At 38.6% G+C, this 15,802-nt stretch overlaps 2 protein-coding genes across 2 annotated transcripts in view; both read right to left on the reverse strand.

Annotated features, from left to right (window-relative positions):
* atr (ATR serine/threonine kinase) overlaps positions 1-729 on the reverse strand; it is a 30,276-nt gene extending 29,547 nt beyond the window's left edge. Inside the window, exon 1 of the mRNA XM_072457328.1 lies at positions 556-729. Within this exon, the coding sequence (XP_072313429.1) occupies positions 556-608 (53 nt within the window). The 5' untranslated portion in view covers positions 609-729. The remainder of the gene's footprint in view (positions 1-555) is intronic.
* A 380-nt stretch (positions 730-1,109) lies between these two features.
* Positions 1,110-14,204, reverse strand: LOC140370722 (plastin-1-like). Its single transcript, XM_072457931.1, has 16 exons — positions 14,039-14,204; positions 11,802-11,883; positions 9,484-9,644; positions 8,650-8,779; positions 7,920-8,052; positions 7,749-7,830; positions 6,734-6,899; positions 5,695-5,837; positions 4,809-4,901; positions 4,532-4,727; positions 3,499-3,577; positions 3,288-3,402; positions 3,074-3,207; positions 2,583-2,706; positions 2,131-2,264; positions 1,110-1,759 (listed from the first exon to the last, which is right to left on the reverse strand). The coding sequence occupies exons 2-16, from the start codon at positions 11,869-11,871 to the stop codon at positions 1,621-1,623; spliced, it is 1,899 nt and encodes a 632-aa protein (XP_072314032.1). The 5' UTR covers positions 11,872-11,883; positions 14,039-14,204; the 3' UTR covers positions 1,110-1,620.
* Positions 14,205-15,802: the final 1,598 nt, after the last annotated feature.

The raw sequence follows: 15,802 nt of genomic DNA on the forward strand, positions 1-15,802 counted from the left end.
CAGATAAACGATAATAAATAACAATACACTCAGATACAAGTAGCATCAGAGCCTGGAAAGAAAACATAACAAATGTTTTCATTGAATAGTTTTATTTAATAGGCGATTATCACACACAGTATGTATTTTAGACAAAAGCAAAATCTTGATTTTTAGGTTTTACTGCATAAATACTGACAGAAATGTTGACCCCACAATAGTTTTCACTGTCTTAAGGTTTGATAACGTCCTTCACTACATTATTCTTTTTAGGAAGCTCAAATGCAATTTTCAGGTTAGAAAACTATTTCTCAGTCTCTTATTGTAATAGACAACCAAACCAGCTCACATTATCACACTGAAAATAGTGTATAATAATAAATAAAGTAGCTTATTGTTTGTTTAAAATCCCAAAAGTCCTTAGAAAATTTGATGTCAGCTAATCATTGAAATGTATTATGATAGTTCAGTCTTGCCTTCTTTTGCATAATTTTGAACATTGCGATGACATTGCGTTTAATTAAAAGTTCATATCATTAGAGTTAAGCTAGCAGAGTCAACTTTAGCTTCCCTCACCTCGCTAGCTCCTGAAGCGCAGGAATCATCGCTGACATCTCCAAACCCTCCATCGTGAAACAAAACGCAGATTCAGTGTCAGATAGTTTATTTTATTATACAACTTGAGGAGGGATTGTGGTCGTTTTCGCGGAGATACAGCAGGAGCACATCACGCCGCTGTCAAAACTTTCGCTCCAAAATGACGTGCGTCTTTGTTTTGGTACGGAAAGCCAAAAGGGTAAAAAACACAATACCCGCAATAACACAGCGCCCCCCAGTGTTGGAAATGTGTGTAGTCATTTCTATGTCGTTACAAGTTTTAATTAACAAATAAAAAATCTAAATAAATGACATGATATATAAGAACCCATTCCAGGGCTTAAGAATATATTTTAAACCGAAAAAATATACAGCATATTGAATTATATTTTTAATCAATGCGTTTAGCCATTTCCAGCTTAATAAATACATGTAAGTAGAGTATTTACGATCTTTAAATGCTTTTATGTGCACCCCATACCAGGGCTTAGAAGTAATAGATTTGAAACATGAAAGAAATAGATATACACAGCTTACGTCATTAATTTATTTTTTTAATCAATAAAAAAACTAAACTAAAATACCTGAGAACACAACTCAGATTTAAAGCAATTACATAACAATTTACACAACATTAATACAAGCACTGTCAAAATAGACATTTATAGCCTATATATGTATTATTTTTTTTATATTATTAAAATATATATTATACGTTAAAGAAAATACAATCTGAGATATACAATCAAATGCTCCTGTTTTAAAGTCTGTATTTTATATTTTTGTCGTTACTTAATTATTATGCATTTAAATACGCAATAATTTACATGAATGAAAAACACGTCAGCTTCAACCTCTTGTTATACGTGCCACATTTTGAGGACTTTTTTTTTTCCATTTTAAAAGATACATTTTGTTTTAAATTGTTAATTGCTATGGCAACAATTCTAATTTCTCCTCATCCTGAAACCCATGGTGCATCACAAAGCTGTAGGACAAACAGAGGCATTGTGGGAGTTGCAGTATCCGTGTAAGGTCCACGCTTCAGCGATTGGCCTTTTTCATGCCGTGGCCCATGAGACAAGCGTAGATCGTCAGGACCATTTTGGGGTTGACCTCCACTAGATCGTCCGGCAGCGCATAAACCCGAGCCCCGATCTTACGAGCCAGCGACACGGCGTACCTGGAGGGAAAAGTGAAACCGTAATATGATTGTGATAGATGGTTATATTATGCATATTCGTGTTATTATTCCTTCACACTTGTCGCGGTTTGGTCCTGGTTTGTGCACACTTTAGTCCTGATGTAGAGTTTGGTTTTCTTCTGTTCTTGTCTTTTATTTGTACTGTCTAATCCAGGTTTAGTTTAGGGTTTAGTTCTGATTTAGTCCTAATTTCGATGTGGTGAACGTGTGAACACAGCACAACTAATCTAACATGTGACTAGAAGTAGTAGAAACCAGGAGTAAACCAGGACTACATAAGGAATGACATGTGCACAAATTGGACCTCAGTATTCAAAAATGATGTCTCGATAATAACGTTGTGCATTTACTTGGCATTGTTGAGTTTGTCCTCTTTTGTCAGGTTTCCTCTCTCGATTTTCTGCACCATGTCCCATTTGACCATCCCAGGAGCGATGACGTCGATCAAGTCAATAACAGGCAGACTGGTGCCGATCTTTTTGTCCTGTCACAAACATCAAACATTAACTTTATCTATTGTTTATTCTAGAGTATAAATGATACGCTACCATTGTTTTAAATACACATAACTGCAGTGAAAAGCCACGAGGGCCCAGTGCGGATAAAAGGTCCACTTCCGCCTCGGTCTCTTACTCACCCACCTCGTGCCTCCCCATTTTAATGCAGTCTAAGAGCCAAGCCGTTGTTAATTTACAAACCATTTACTCTACCCTCTTGCTCCCCAATTCACACTTCAGCTGCCCTGTCCATTGAAGCCTTCAGAACAGAAAACCTGCTAATCCTGACCTCTCTGTCAGCTCACCTTGAAGCTGCTGATCTGTGAGTCCTTGCGTGCCGAGGTGAGTGTGGTGTTGACCCAGTCCAGGATGATCTTGTCCCCGACCCGCTCCCCGTCGCCGAGATCAGACAGGACCAGCACCGTGTATCTAATGGAGAGAGAAAATGCATTCATTCAAGACAATAATACAATAATGGCAGACGTAGGTAATGTGCTACACAATGTGAGTTTAAAAGCATCATTATGTTTTTATATTTCTAGTTTCTATACTGTTATTAAAAGTGCAATATAATGTTTTCTTCTGGGGATTTAAGGTTGGCCTTTATTGACTTGAAATTTGGTCTAATGGCGTCACCTGCTTATCTCCATGGATACGTTTAATATCATACTCTAAAATGTGCCATTCAAAGCAATACAATCTCTTGCAGGTGGTGGAAAGCTTCACCAAAAAAAGTAACAAGCGTGCACCATTAAGTCAGAGCGTAACGGTGCAAACGAAAGTAATTCTCGTTGACCTTCTCATGAGCTGCCACAGCAGGGCCAGCGTGTGCATGCGGCTCCCCTCGTTTATGTTTTGTCCTCCGATCCCGACCAAAGAGAAGTGAGCCACATCTCTGCCCAGCTCCACAGCGTAGTTACAATTCTCCATCTATTTAAACATTTAACATAGAATTACATGAACAAAATATTTCAAAAAATAGTAGTATATACTGTTTGTAGTACACGCACCCGCTTCATGATGCCTCCCATTGTAGGATACGGCGGCTGGTTGACTTTTTTCCAGTTTACGGAGACATTAACCTTCTCAAAAAGCTGCAGAATCACCAAACCATTGCACAGGTCCCTGCAAAAGACAAATAAACAATATTGGATGAAGCTGCCGTTCAGTGTTTGCTTGTTTTTTTGGCATTTTACTTGTCATTGTGTAAAAAGGTCTTACCAGTACAAGTGGTTGACGTATGGAGAAACGCCCAGGGAGTTCATCCAGTTACGGAACGTTTTCTCTTCTCTTGTTTCAGCTAAAAAGTAAAAGCAAAAACAGGATAAAGAAACATTATAATTGTGCTTACATGGACACCAAAACATCTGAACATTATGCGATTTCTTGGAGTTATCAGAGTATTTGAAATGTCAAATTACGCAGAAAATGGCAAACTAATGCGGCGAAAGTGAAAAATGAAATGTGAGAAATGTAGTGGTAATTTTACTAATTGTACTTTGTTTTCCAGCATTTAATCTAAAAATCCTGGTGTTTTTGATGATCACATTTCTCATTTCTCTTGTGCATGTGAACATACACCGAATATCAGATCTAATCAGAGGGTTATCTATGATTGTTCAAGTTTTCTGATTTCTAAATGGAACCAATTTAATGTGTTTCGCTTTTTTGTGTAAAATGTATCCAAAATAATCATACAAACACATGTAAATGAGGTAGAAATTGACAAATACATTCGTAACAAACTCATGTACTTTATAAATGAAGTTTGATTGAGCGATGGCCTGAATATAACACACATTTGTAGCTATTGTAGTCTTTCAGAAAATAAAACAGCAAAGGAAGGACTGTGTGCAATTAATTCCTTTTTATGCTGAATTTGTCAGCTTTGTTTGTAATTATTTGAGTGCACATTGAGAGCTTGTTTGTTTCTAGTCAATGTAGGAACAGCTTTTGGTGCAGAAAAAAGCAAAAGCTCCCAACAAATCCGACGAGCAAGACACAAACTAGATGAATATACAAAAAATAATGATATATACTGTATTTGTAACCTCGCTATTTGACTGTAACACATTTTATCTCCATTACAAACGTGATACTAGATTCTGAACAGGCTGTAGTCATTTATGGCAGCTACAATGGCACAATCTCTCCAATCTCGTTTCCTCATTGAACCAGTCGCTCTATCATCTGTCAGCTCTGTGCATTGCGACTATCAACCGTTTACGATCGAACTTTGTGTCTGGTGTCTCACGCTCGATTTGAGCCATGTCCAGCCCGTTCATGTCCCCCCTCTGCAGAGCCGGGTGGGCGTTGAAGAGGTTGGCGACAAAGGCCATGTTGAGTTTGCTGTTCCCCGAGACCACGTCCTGGGGCGAGACAAACTGTCGGCAGTCGAGGCGCGCGGCCTGCTGCAGCATCAGCTCCGCGCGCCGGGTCAGGTCGAGCTCCTGGATGTCGGGGAGAAATGGAAACCGTATTGAGCGAACTAGAAGTGGAAAGCTTCAGATTTGTTATGTTTTTTGACGTACGCCCATGCCGCTCAGGTCAATCTTGACGCTCATTCTGTCGCTGTCTCCATTTGGTGAAATTTGGTCCATTAGATAGAAGTAAGCTCTGGAGTCCTAAACAGAAATGGACAGGAAACAGTAAAACAACAGCAATAGATTTGAAATTCTGTGGGCAAAGATTTTTCTGGAAAATGATGTACAATTCACCTTTTTTTTTCATTTTCATAACTATTTTAGTAGGGACCGCTATAGAGGATACACTTTTTTCAGGGACAAGGTGAAGGGGTGTTTTTCAGTAACAACAGTGCAAAATGCATACTTGCTTACACTAGTCAAATAAATTGTGTATTACTTATATTTGCTAGGTTTACCAGGTTAATTTTGACCTACTTTTTCAAATTAGAATACAGGGCAATGTATATTACTGCAAAACAGAAACAAAATGCATGCAACAGATTATACTTTCTTCTGCCCTGAGAATAAATTCAACTTTTTTGACTTTTGACATTGTGATCTACTTATGTTGTAGATTAAAATTAAGTTCAACAAAGACAGCATGGTATTCTCTCAAGTTGAGGCATGGTCTTTGTCAATAGGTCAGTTTCTGTTTCAAAGGAGCGCCAGACTTTGGTGTAATACAGTACTTCTTTACACAATGCAGGAAAGCGGTCCTCCATAAAGCTGTAATGTGCATTTATCATAGAAAACATGTGATCCGTGCCCGCCAAGATGGTTTATAGCCAATTTCCCCACAACAACACTGCTCTTTTAACATCCTTTTCTATAACATTTCAAGGGAACACTTTTAAAACCTGTCCCGGGACTACAACCGAGAAGGTCTTGATCGTAATCGTCGGGGGAAAGTGCTGAGGTCTCGCGTCGTCTTTGGCTGTCGCTCATACTTCACCTTGATGTCTTCGCTGAAGTTGCTGATGGTCTCTGTGCCGGCTTTGCGGAGGTGGTAGTTGACCCAGCGCAGCAGCAGCTCCTCGGGCGACAGAGACATGAGGTGGTCCAGCTGCTCCCCGTCCGACAGCAGACAGATCAGGCCTGGACCCAGAAATCAAATCAGGCTTCAACGTCACAGAGCATCAAAGCAGCGTTCGTGTTAGCTGAGGTTGATTCAGCAGTATTTATGGTTGAAAATATACCATGGCATAACACCAACTGAAATATTACCAAAATCACACTTTTTTAGATCAAGTGTGTGGCAAATATTGTGTCTCGTTCTTAAAATCTGGCCATGATTGTTGTTTTGTTGTTTTCCCAGCGCATTCAAACAAATCCATGTGTAAATCTATAAACTCAAATTGGACATTATTTATGGCACAGCTGAAAATATCCCAATGGCACACGCATTTAGATTCACATTTAGAGTTAGATTTAAACTGACTTGGCAGGAGAAAACATTAAATGCTAATCCTTGAAATGTGTCAATCATTGGTTGTTTTCAGACTATATTTATATCACACCAGCATCAAAATATTGATAATAATGAGAAAAATGTGTTGTTTCAAATGAAAAGCCCAATCCCTACAAAAAGAGCTGAATAGAAAATTAGATTAGAACTAAATGTCTAAACTTGTAAACTTCCAAATAGAGATATAAAGGGACATTTCTCTCCTTTATACTTTTACTGCTTTGTTACATAATGAGCCTCCACTTAATGGCATTTCTGTGTCATTGCTTACACTGTGACTGTTTATCGGGGTTTGTTAGATCATATTTTTCACTTTTAATGAACATTTTTATGAACTAATTATTATGTAGTGTTTAAATATTAAGTAATTTCAAATTTTTTCACATTTGTCTGACACGTACATATTGATTCTCTTGCCATTATTTCTTATCAGTTCATCGCTTTACATGAGCGACATATAACCATTAATAAAGCACAATAAAATGTATAACCGTGCTAGATTACGACAGCCGTTGCGCTCACTGACCTTCGTTCCTGCTGATTTCAATATCAGCGAAAAGTCCGACCTTGATGATCTGCCAGAACAGGCCCAGGACGAGATGGGGTTTCCCGGCCATCAGATCATGGGCATCGACGCTGACCACAGTGCAGCCGATCGCAGACGCAGAGTTTAGGGCCAACACCAGGTTCTCCTACAAACACAGCACACAGAGACAGTCGTGGGGGAATTCAGGTGTGAATAAGTGACTTTTTATGCAGAAACATTTAGCCGACTTGAATAACTTTCCAAAGAACTTGCACGCTTCCATGGGGATGTTATTGCTTTGTCAGGAATGTTCCACAGTACAGTATTAAACATCTATCAGGAGGTGGAGAGCAGAGGCCTCGAACATTGAGACTGTATGTTTTTCAAGGTATTTTCAAAGTAAAAACATCTGTAATTGAATTAACGTAAGTAAAAAGGTTTAATGTTGTACCGCGGAACATTATAATATAATATTGCCATGGAGACAAGCAGGTGGCAGACTGTGCACCTGAAAAGTCATACAGTGCGCCTTACAAGTAAATATATATATACGCATATCTCAAGTAAAATAGTTCTTTTTTCAAACCAGGTCAAAATATGTCCACAGACTTAAGTTATAAGATAATCAGTTTAGGAGATGTTACTACGGTGTTCAAGCTACTCAACGAGGTAATAACATCTCCTGAATTGATTGCCTTAAAAATAACCTAAGTCTGTGGATATATCTTAAGGAGACAAAATTAACATTGGATTATGAGTCTGACCATTGTTTCAAAGAAATCACACATTTTTTTGCAGTAAAACTTTTTAAACCTTAAGGCAGCAAATACTGGTAAATCTGTGAATGTTTGCCTGTGTCAAGTTTGAAAAAGAAAATTCCTTCCTTCACATAAAACACTCATAAAACACACTGTCCTGGGCACTGGGTGAATGCTTGCTCAAAGGCACAAAAACAATCGATCATGTGTAGTGTACGTTTCATTTCAGTCACGTTTTTTTCATCACGTTTACTCACTGTCATTTTGAAAGTGGTGAGTTTCTTGGTGTTGATGACTCGTTCATCGATGGTGTCGGGCTGAGACAGGTTTATCATTTTACTGCGAGAGAGAACAATTCGTAATTAATCCACTGCATGCATAAATATGAGCGCATAGACCAAATTAAACTCAGAATACACCGCAGTTACCAGAGGATTATGCCGTCCCGCACGGACGCGAAAAGGCTCTGATTGTTGGGGTCCATGGGCAGAAGGTGCTCGCAGTCTGGGTCTTTGGCGAGAGCTTTGTTGATCCAGTTCACAAACGCTACCTTCTCCTCCTCTAAAAAAGTGAAAGCAGACTTTATTATTCCCGTAGACATGTAGTGAAGTTAGTGGGTGCGTAAAAAGCGGATGAAAAAGAACATGAGAAGAAAACGGTGACCATCTAAAACTGCGAAAATGTGGTTTTACGTGAGACGGCGACATTGTAGTTTATAGATAAAATTATGTTCCATTTTTATCAATCCATCTTTATTCATAGAGCGTTTTCCAACACTCGGGGTGACCAAAGTGCTTTCCAATAAAACCAAGTCAATATAAAACCGTAAAGCAAACTGTTCAAAGTGTCACTGCATTACTGAGTGTTAAAAGCCGGTCTGATCAAGCCTAGATGTAAAAAAAAAAAAAAAGGCCAAAGTCTGTGATGGTACGCGCAGAGAAAGATCGAAATAGCAACTCCAAAACACTCCAAAAGTCAATGGGAAAGAGGTCAAAACGATGGAGTGAGAAGAGAAAAAAGGCGACTGATGGTCACTACTGAGAAGCGATGGTTGGAACACTACAGAACTGTATCCTTGGTGATTCTACACATTCTATAAGGATCAGTGTCAGTAAAAATTGGAGGAAAAAGCGGTTGCACGTTTGGGTCTGTGTGTACCTGAGTACGAGTGCTGCGTGCCCTCGCAGGAGTTCCCCGACATGCCCCCGAACGAGCGGATCCCGTCCCTCCTGGAGATGGTCTTCCTGAACGTCTCGCTGATCTGTTTGCTCTTCAGCTCCTGGTAGATCTGAGGACGAGGACGAGGCAGGACTTTAGTTTGATCACAGTGAGTAAAACGGTTTCATCGTGTAGAGACAATGCCAGAGCAAAATGTGCGGGTCATTTTAGAGTTACATTCAAATCAGACCCTCCGCATTGCAAAACATTGAATAAACAGCATCATGGGTTATTGTGATGCTGTATATCTTAACATGTAATGAGAAGCTAGTTGAAAGTTATATGAAAATAGTTTTTAATATGTTTTTTAGTTTTTTTTTGGTTCTTTTAATCTGAATTATTATAAATGTACAGCAATGCCACTGTGTCTTCAACATACAGTAAAATTATTACATGAAACAAGTGCAAATACTGTCATTAGTTGGTGTAATTCTTCAATGCTTTAAGGTAATTTCAATCTGTTTGTCATTACTTTTTGTCCAGATGAAACTCTTTTCTACGACTCTTAATAGATTTTTTATTTTCAAAGCTTTAGTAATGCATTGGGAGTAAATCTTTCAATCGTTTACACGTATTTTCACAAAATTAAGATGAGATCCGAGCTCGTGAAAGTCTTCCAAAATCAAAATCAATGGGAAAAGTGTGATCTTCTTTATATAAATGTCCGTAAAGCAGAGCAGAACGACTCAAATGTATTGCCTTGAATAAAATGCTGAATGAACTCCTTTGAACAATATCTTTTCTCATCTTTTCCTTGATGTGATTTGCACTCACCGCGACAAACTCCTCAAAGCTGATCTTCTCGTCCTTGTTGGTGTCCCCGGCGATGAACGTCTCCATGATCTCTCTCACTTTGTACCCGGGGATCGAGAAGCTGGCCTCCCTGAACAGCTCCTGCAGCTCGAAGTCGCTCACGAAGCCGCTTTTATCGATGTCTGCACAAAACGCACGAAAGGAAGCTCTGTATCGGTGCTTTACAGCCAAAGCTAATAGTTTTTTCACCATCGTTTTTGCAGCCGACACTCAACATAAAAGCACGAAGAAAAACAGTAAAATATAAAGAAAATAGAGGTCAAGAACAAATCTAAAATAGAGGTTAGTAAGTATGTTTGACCAAGTTAGAATAAAGAAGAAGAAAAAATAGAATCAGAACCAGAAAAGTGAACAATGAATAATGACAAAACAACCTATATAAAGTCAAAAATAAAATCTATTTAAATCTGCTATAGGATCAAAATAAGAAAAGGCTTACTATGTACACACATTTTACAGCATAATTACAAATGTAGTGCAGAAAGATGATTTCTACAAAATAAAAATCTGAATTTAAGGTTTTGTAACATATGATTTTATTTAATATTAATTTCTGTTTGATTTACTTGGGGAATTTATTATTTGATTATAGTGTGTTGCACTTATTTTATTTTGGGAACATTTATTCTGTATATTGTTTCAGGACAACCCTTTTTGTTGACGCACAGAAAGTGGAGTTGAGAGTTGAGAGCACGTGAAAATAAAGAGACGGCTGCTCAAACACTGTCCTGCCGTGTTGGTCTATTTTAGCACAGGAAAATAACATAAAACCCACAACATTATAAACTCAACTGTAACCCGCAATACCCACTGCCTCAGAGACTGGTGAGCCACAAGAAATAAGGGTTACAGACTGGTGGCAGCGGTGGGATTCGAACCCACGCCCCCGAAGAGACTGGAGAGCCACAAGAAATAAGGGTTACAGACTGGTGGCAGCGGTGGGATTCGAACCCACGCCCCCGAAGAGACTGGAGAGCCACAAGAAATAAGGGATGTCTCCAACTTCAGCTTTAGCACGTTGTAAAAGTAGTAGTAATAGAAAGTACAGGTAGAACAGCTAGTACACATACACAAAAGGAATGTCACGTCATAAAAGTTTAGTGTTATTGGAACTATTGTCAGAAGAAACAATGTTATGATTATGCCCGATTATTCTCAAGGCCAGCTTTACGAAATCAAACTCTCTGAATATACTAGGAGGCAATAAAATATTTAAAAAAAGAAAAAGTCAACTTAAACAGCTGAAATTAAATAGCTTAAATAACTGAAAAAGCACTTTATATGTTAGCTGCTTTGGATGTTTGTGGTCGTCTGGACATCGAGACGTTTTGGCCATAATCGATACAATAATCTTGACTGTATTGGAGAATAGATCATGTTATTTATTTTTGCTTCTGAAATTGTCTTTGTTTTTGCTTTAGTTCTTGTGATTGTATTTAAAGGTGGGCGAAGAGTTGCTGGTATTACTGTTTTCTCTTGTTACATGGACATTCTCAACTAAACTCTCGAGATTTAAAGGCGACTTTTAATTATCAGACAAACATGAATTGTCCGTAAAATTAATCACAAACGTGCATAAATATCACTTTATACCCTTAGTTAAGAGTTTACGACATAGCTTTTGTATTGTTTCTTTTAAATCATGGTCTTTATCGCATTTTTTCCATAAACGACAAACTCAACATTAAAATGTTGCATGTCTCAAAACAACATTCACAATATTAAGTAAAGTTCAAAATATTGCCGACCTCTACCGTAATTGTATTTTGAAAATCATCAATCGATAAAGCAAAATAATCTTTAAATGATTGTATTAGTAACAGTAAATCTTGCACTATTGCTGCTACTATCACTACCTTCACCATTTAATAACGTGATTGTATTTTTTTTTTTATCACAGCACTGAAGCACATGCAACTTTACAATCACTTTATCTAATTTATGTCATTAAAATATTTTAGATAAGATGAACATTTACTCTGAGCCATCAATGAGACAAGCAGCTGAAATCCCTTTAATTATATTGTATTGTTCAAAATGTGCATTCATTCAAATCCCTGGTCCACATTGTACGATACAGGTGGCATCATACGCTTATTTTAAAGTATCACATATCTTTTTAATCTGATTGACTCGGTTAAACCTTTAACTGCCCTCTCCATAACAGACATAATCTCACTTGGGACAATGCAATGACTTATATAAGGCTTGTGGTTTATGAGCGCTTGTAAAACTTTGGTCAGTGCGAGCAGATGTCAGAGAAGTGAGCCTGAACTGACCGATTTTATTGAAGGCATCTCTGAGGTCTTCAAGGTCCTCACGGGAAATTTGAGTGATCTGGCTCTCCATCGTGGCTCGAGTCTAGAGCAAAACAGCAAAGGGTTGTAAAAAAAAAAGCAAACGTAAAACATGCAAAACATTTTTAAATGGCCTGTCATGATAAAATACTTTAAAGTGCGATATATAAGACACGGTAGAGCAGCAGTTAGCGCTCTCGCTTCACAGCAAGAAGGTCCAACGGATGCGGGACAACTTTTTATTAACATGCACTGTCCTGATTATTAAATATTATACATTGCTACAGAAAATGTTGTGATAAACAATATGATGTATAATCTTCACGAATGAAAAACCTTCCACTGCATTGAAAAAAGTTCCTGTGATACAAAATAGCACAAGGAAACATGCTCGTACTAAACTAGTGCAAATGACATTAATAAGATAAGATAAAATAGATAAATATTGTGTTTCTATTTTTTTTTTAACAACTTGATATAGTAATTGAAGCAAGACATTATTCACATCACAATAGTAGGCACGTTTGCACTCTGCTCATTCAGCTCACTCAAACTAAAATAATGGTCTTAATACATTTTTGTTCAAATAATATTAGAACAAAAATGTATTAAGACCATTATTGTTATGCCATAAGGTCCAGAAAAAGATAACAACCTTATTTTAGCTGCTACTTCGATTTTTGTCATTTTGTACGTACATACTTCTCTGTCTGCTATGTACAGTATTTATGTACACAGACCGCAATGCATCTCCTCATTCTTTGAAAATTGTTGTCAAAAAAATTCAATGGAATGTGGAAAATTACAACAACTACTACGTCCAATGCCGTTGCTACTAGTACTTTTATTCTTTTACTATTAGGGTTTCTGTAACATGAACTTGGGACTCTCTAATTGCAAGTGCAGTAACTCATGCCAAGACTTTTTTCTTTTTTTTGTTGCTTGCCTTGTACTCGAGAGCAAATAAGAAGAGACAAAATACAACATCTAAATTGTTACTTTGGCTCCGTAAGTTAGAAAGTACGTATTGGAAATGTTGTGTCTTGTTTCAAAAGGTCTAGGATTCCCTCAAGTCTTTAGTGTGGTCAGTGGTTTTTCTCAACGTGATCCATCTTCTTACGCACATGCACAGAGCCTTAAGGATTCTGAGCAGCGTGAGTGGTGTCCTGCCCGGAGACACAAGGGCGACGTGCACTATAGTTATAAAGTAATCAAGGAGGAGTATAAAATAAGTGAAGGAGTTTAAATTGATGTGGCCTAAAATTTAGATCATGATATAAAAGAGAAAATTAGCGATAACGATAATTATGACTGACAATTAAATGACAAAATAAAATGGAGTATCTGGTGGTGAAGCTTTAATATTTCTACGTACTAACTTGTTTAAGAGTATTTAAGTGATATAGTTATAAGTTCTGCTCCACACGTCCTTTGTCAGTCAGTGTTTTCAGCCTCTGCAGAGCTTCCTAAGGGTTAATTCAAATATTTTTTTTTGTAATGCCCAAAATCATAACAGCAGTGACCTCAAAGGGCGACAGTGAAATGGAGAAGCAGATTAAACAATGCTCATAGGAAATTAGCGAATGGATACTGTCCCAGCATCCCCTGTACTTAGACCCGAAATCTCAGCACGGAAAATCTAAAAAGCCGTTTGGTAAAAGAAGAAACCTCAGGGAGAACCACAGGGAAGGAGCCAGAACCACTCAGTGTTAGCATTCATAACTATCTGCAGTCTCTGTCAGCCTGACTTTGAAGCACGAGGGAAAAATCAGCAGCTGTTTACATGGAATTATGTCACGGTTATGGATGATCTGATATGGAATTTATTTTCTCTTTGGAGCCGTTGTGGCCGTAACTGATGTTATGTTATGTTGATACTAAAATTACATTTTTTCAATCCATGGCAAGGCCCACAGATTAAGTTATGGTAAAGTTCACAATCACTTTGTAAAAATGAAAGCTGAATTTAAGTACTTTATCTGGGATTTAAAATAGTTTGATGCATGATTGTGTAAACGTAGACATATTTAAGCCTGATGACTCCTGATGCACTGAGGACAAACTGGGAATGACACATGGCTTTACAGAGACTGGGCCAGTACAGAAGTAAATATTGGTGCCACATATTGTCTACATTTTCAATATCAGACCATTATCAATACAGTGGAAACACACCAATATCACCAATATCCAACACTACTACTATTGTCAAAAAATACCTTGTGTGCAGCTGATGTGTCGCTATCCCAGTGAAGAATCCCCTTTTGGGCCTGTCCCGTTTGCAGATAAGGTGAAGGGGTGAACCGGGGCCCGTTCCCTGGTCGCTGAAGGGTCTGGAGGGGCTTGTCAGTCTGGAGGGGCTGGAGGGGCTTGTCAGTCTGGAGGGGCTGGACGGTCTGGAGGGGCTGGACGACGGGCTGTGGTCGTCTCTCGCTCGCTCGGATTCACTCAGCAGAGGCGCAAACCGGATCTTTAGACCTTTAGACCAGGCGTAGTCGCGCTGTTAACATTTAACACCTCAGCTGTGTCATCATGTTTATTGTCTACAGCGCCACAATCTGCTGGTTACTGGCAGCGGTGTGAGTTAAGGCCACGTTCTAAATCACAAGATAAGGCAGTGTGAGAGTCAATATCCTTTGAGACTCGAACCTGGTCATTTTGGAAATGGGAAGTTGAACCACAAGCCAAATCTAATGCAGTTTTTTCATATAACGTTTGATGTGCATGAAATTAAACATGTAAGATTTATCAGCGCTTTCACATCAACAGAGAACGTAATTAGTCATTTCCTCTGCTGGTATTAGCAACAAATGACACAAATGACACAAATACTTCATGTTGTCGGCAAATTCACCTTTAGGAATAAAAGGCAGACTATTAAACTGCTAATGCATCTTTAATTTGCCATCTCAAAGGGCATCTAATAAGACATATTTCCTGTCCTTCTATACGTTTATTTGCAGATAAATTATAGCAAAATTAATGTAAAAATGATCAAAAGCATGTTCAACAGTTTTGTGTTGATCTTTTCTTGGCGTGTGACTTTGTTTTGATATGACTCCATTGATGTTTAATACATGACGGGCGTGTTTCCTCAAAGCCTGCCACACAAAGCCCTGAAACACGAAGCGAGGAGCCAAACAGCATCATCGGATTAAACACGGACACATAAGTCAGTTCACACTTTGTGCAAAACAACACACACAGTGATTTGCAACACTGAACACACTTGTATGCATTTAGACACAGAAGTATATCAAGATGTCACTTCCTTGCAATTCTAAAGCACTGTCAAATGACCACACCCATGTGCCAAACGACCACACCCATGTGCCAAACGACCACACCCATGTGCCAATTGATTGAACACTGCCATCAGGCGCGTAAACACAAGATTGCTTAATTGTAGACACACCAATCAGGTTTAAGCACTATAAAAATGCAGCAGGTGAGTTCACCAAACTTAACCAAAATGGAAGGAAGAGGAGGAGTGAGGATGAGAAGGGGAATCGGAGGATGAGGAGGAGGAGGAGGAGGAGGAGAAGAAGGAGGAGGAGGAGGAGGAGGAGGAGGAGGAGGAGGAGAAGGAGGCTGTGCCAGAGGTAGAGTTAGAGAAAGAGGAAGAGAAAGAGGAAGACTTCAAGCAGGAGGAAGAGGGGGAGGAGTTTGGGGGAGTTATTTTTTGTACTGGATAAAGTATAATGTTATATGAAAACTGGGAAATGTTTTTTTTTTTTTTTTGCCATGTTGGCTTGAGTATATGGAAAACAGCATTAGTCTTGTGTCCTGTGTGGTGTCTACAGTGATGCATACAAGTGTGTGTAGTGTTCACTGTGTGTATTGTTTTGCAAAGTGTGAGCAGACGTTGTGATTACAGTTGTGCAAATCCGAGCGATGTTTTGCAAATTCTCTGTGTACTTCACCCACACGACTCTGTGCACTTAGAAGCAGGATTAGCCGAAAGTGTTTAAGGTTTTCCACAG

This window comes from Eucyclogobius newberryi, unplaced genomic scaffold (assembly GCF_026437365.1).
Source record: "Eucyclogobius newberryi isolate DKJ021-1_F unplaced genomic scaffold, fEucNew1.0.hap1 SCAF_21, whole genome shotgun sequence".
In the NCBI taxonomy this organism is placed as follows: Eukaryota; Metazoa; Chordata; class Actinopteri; order Gobiiformes; family Gobiidae; genus Eucyclogobius; species Eucyclogobius newberryi.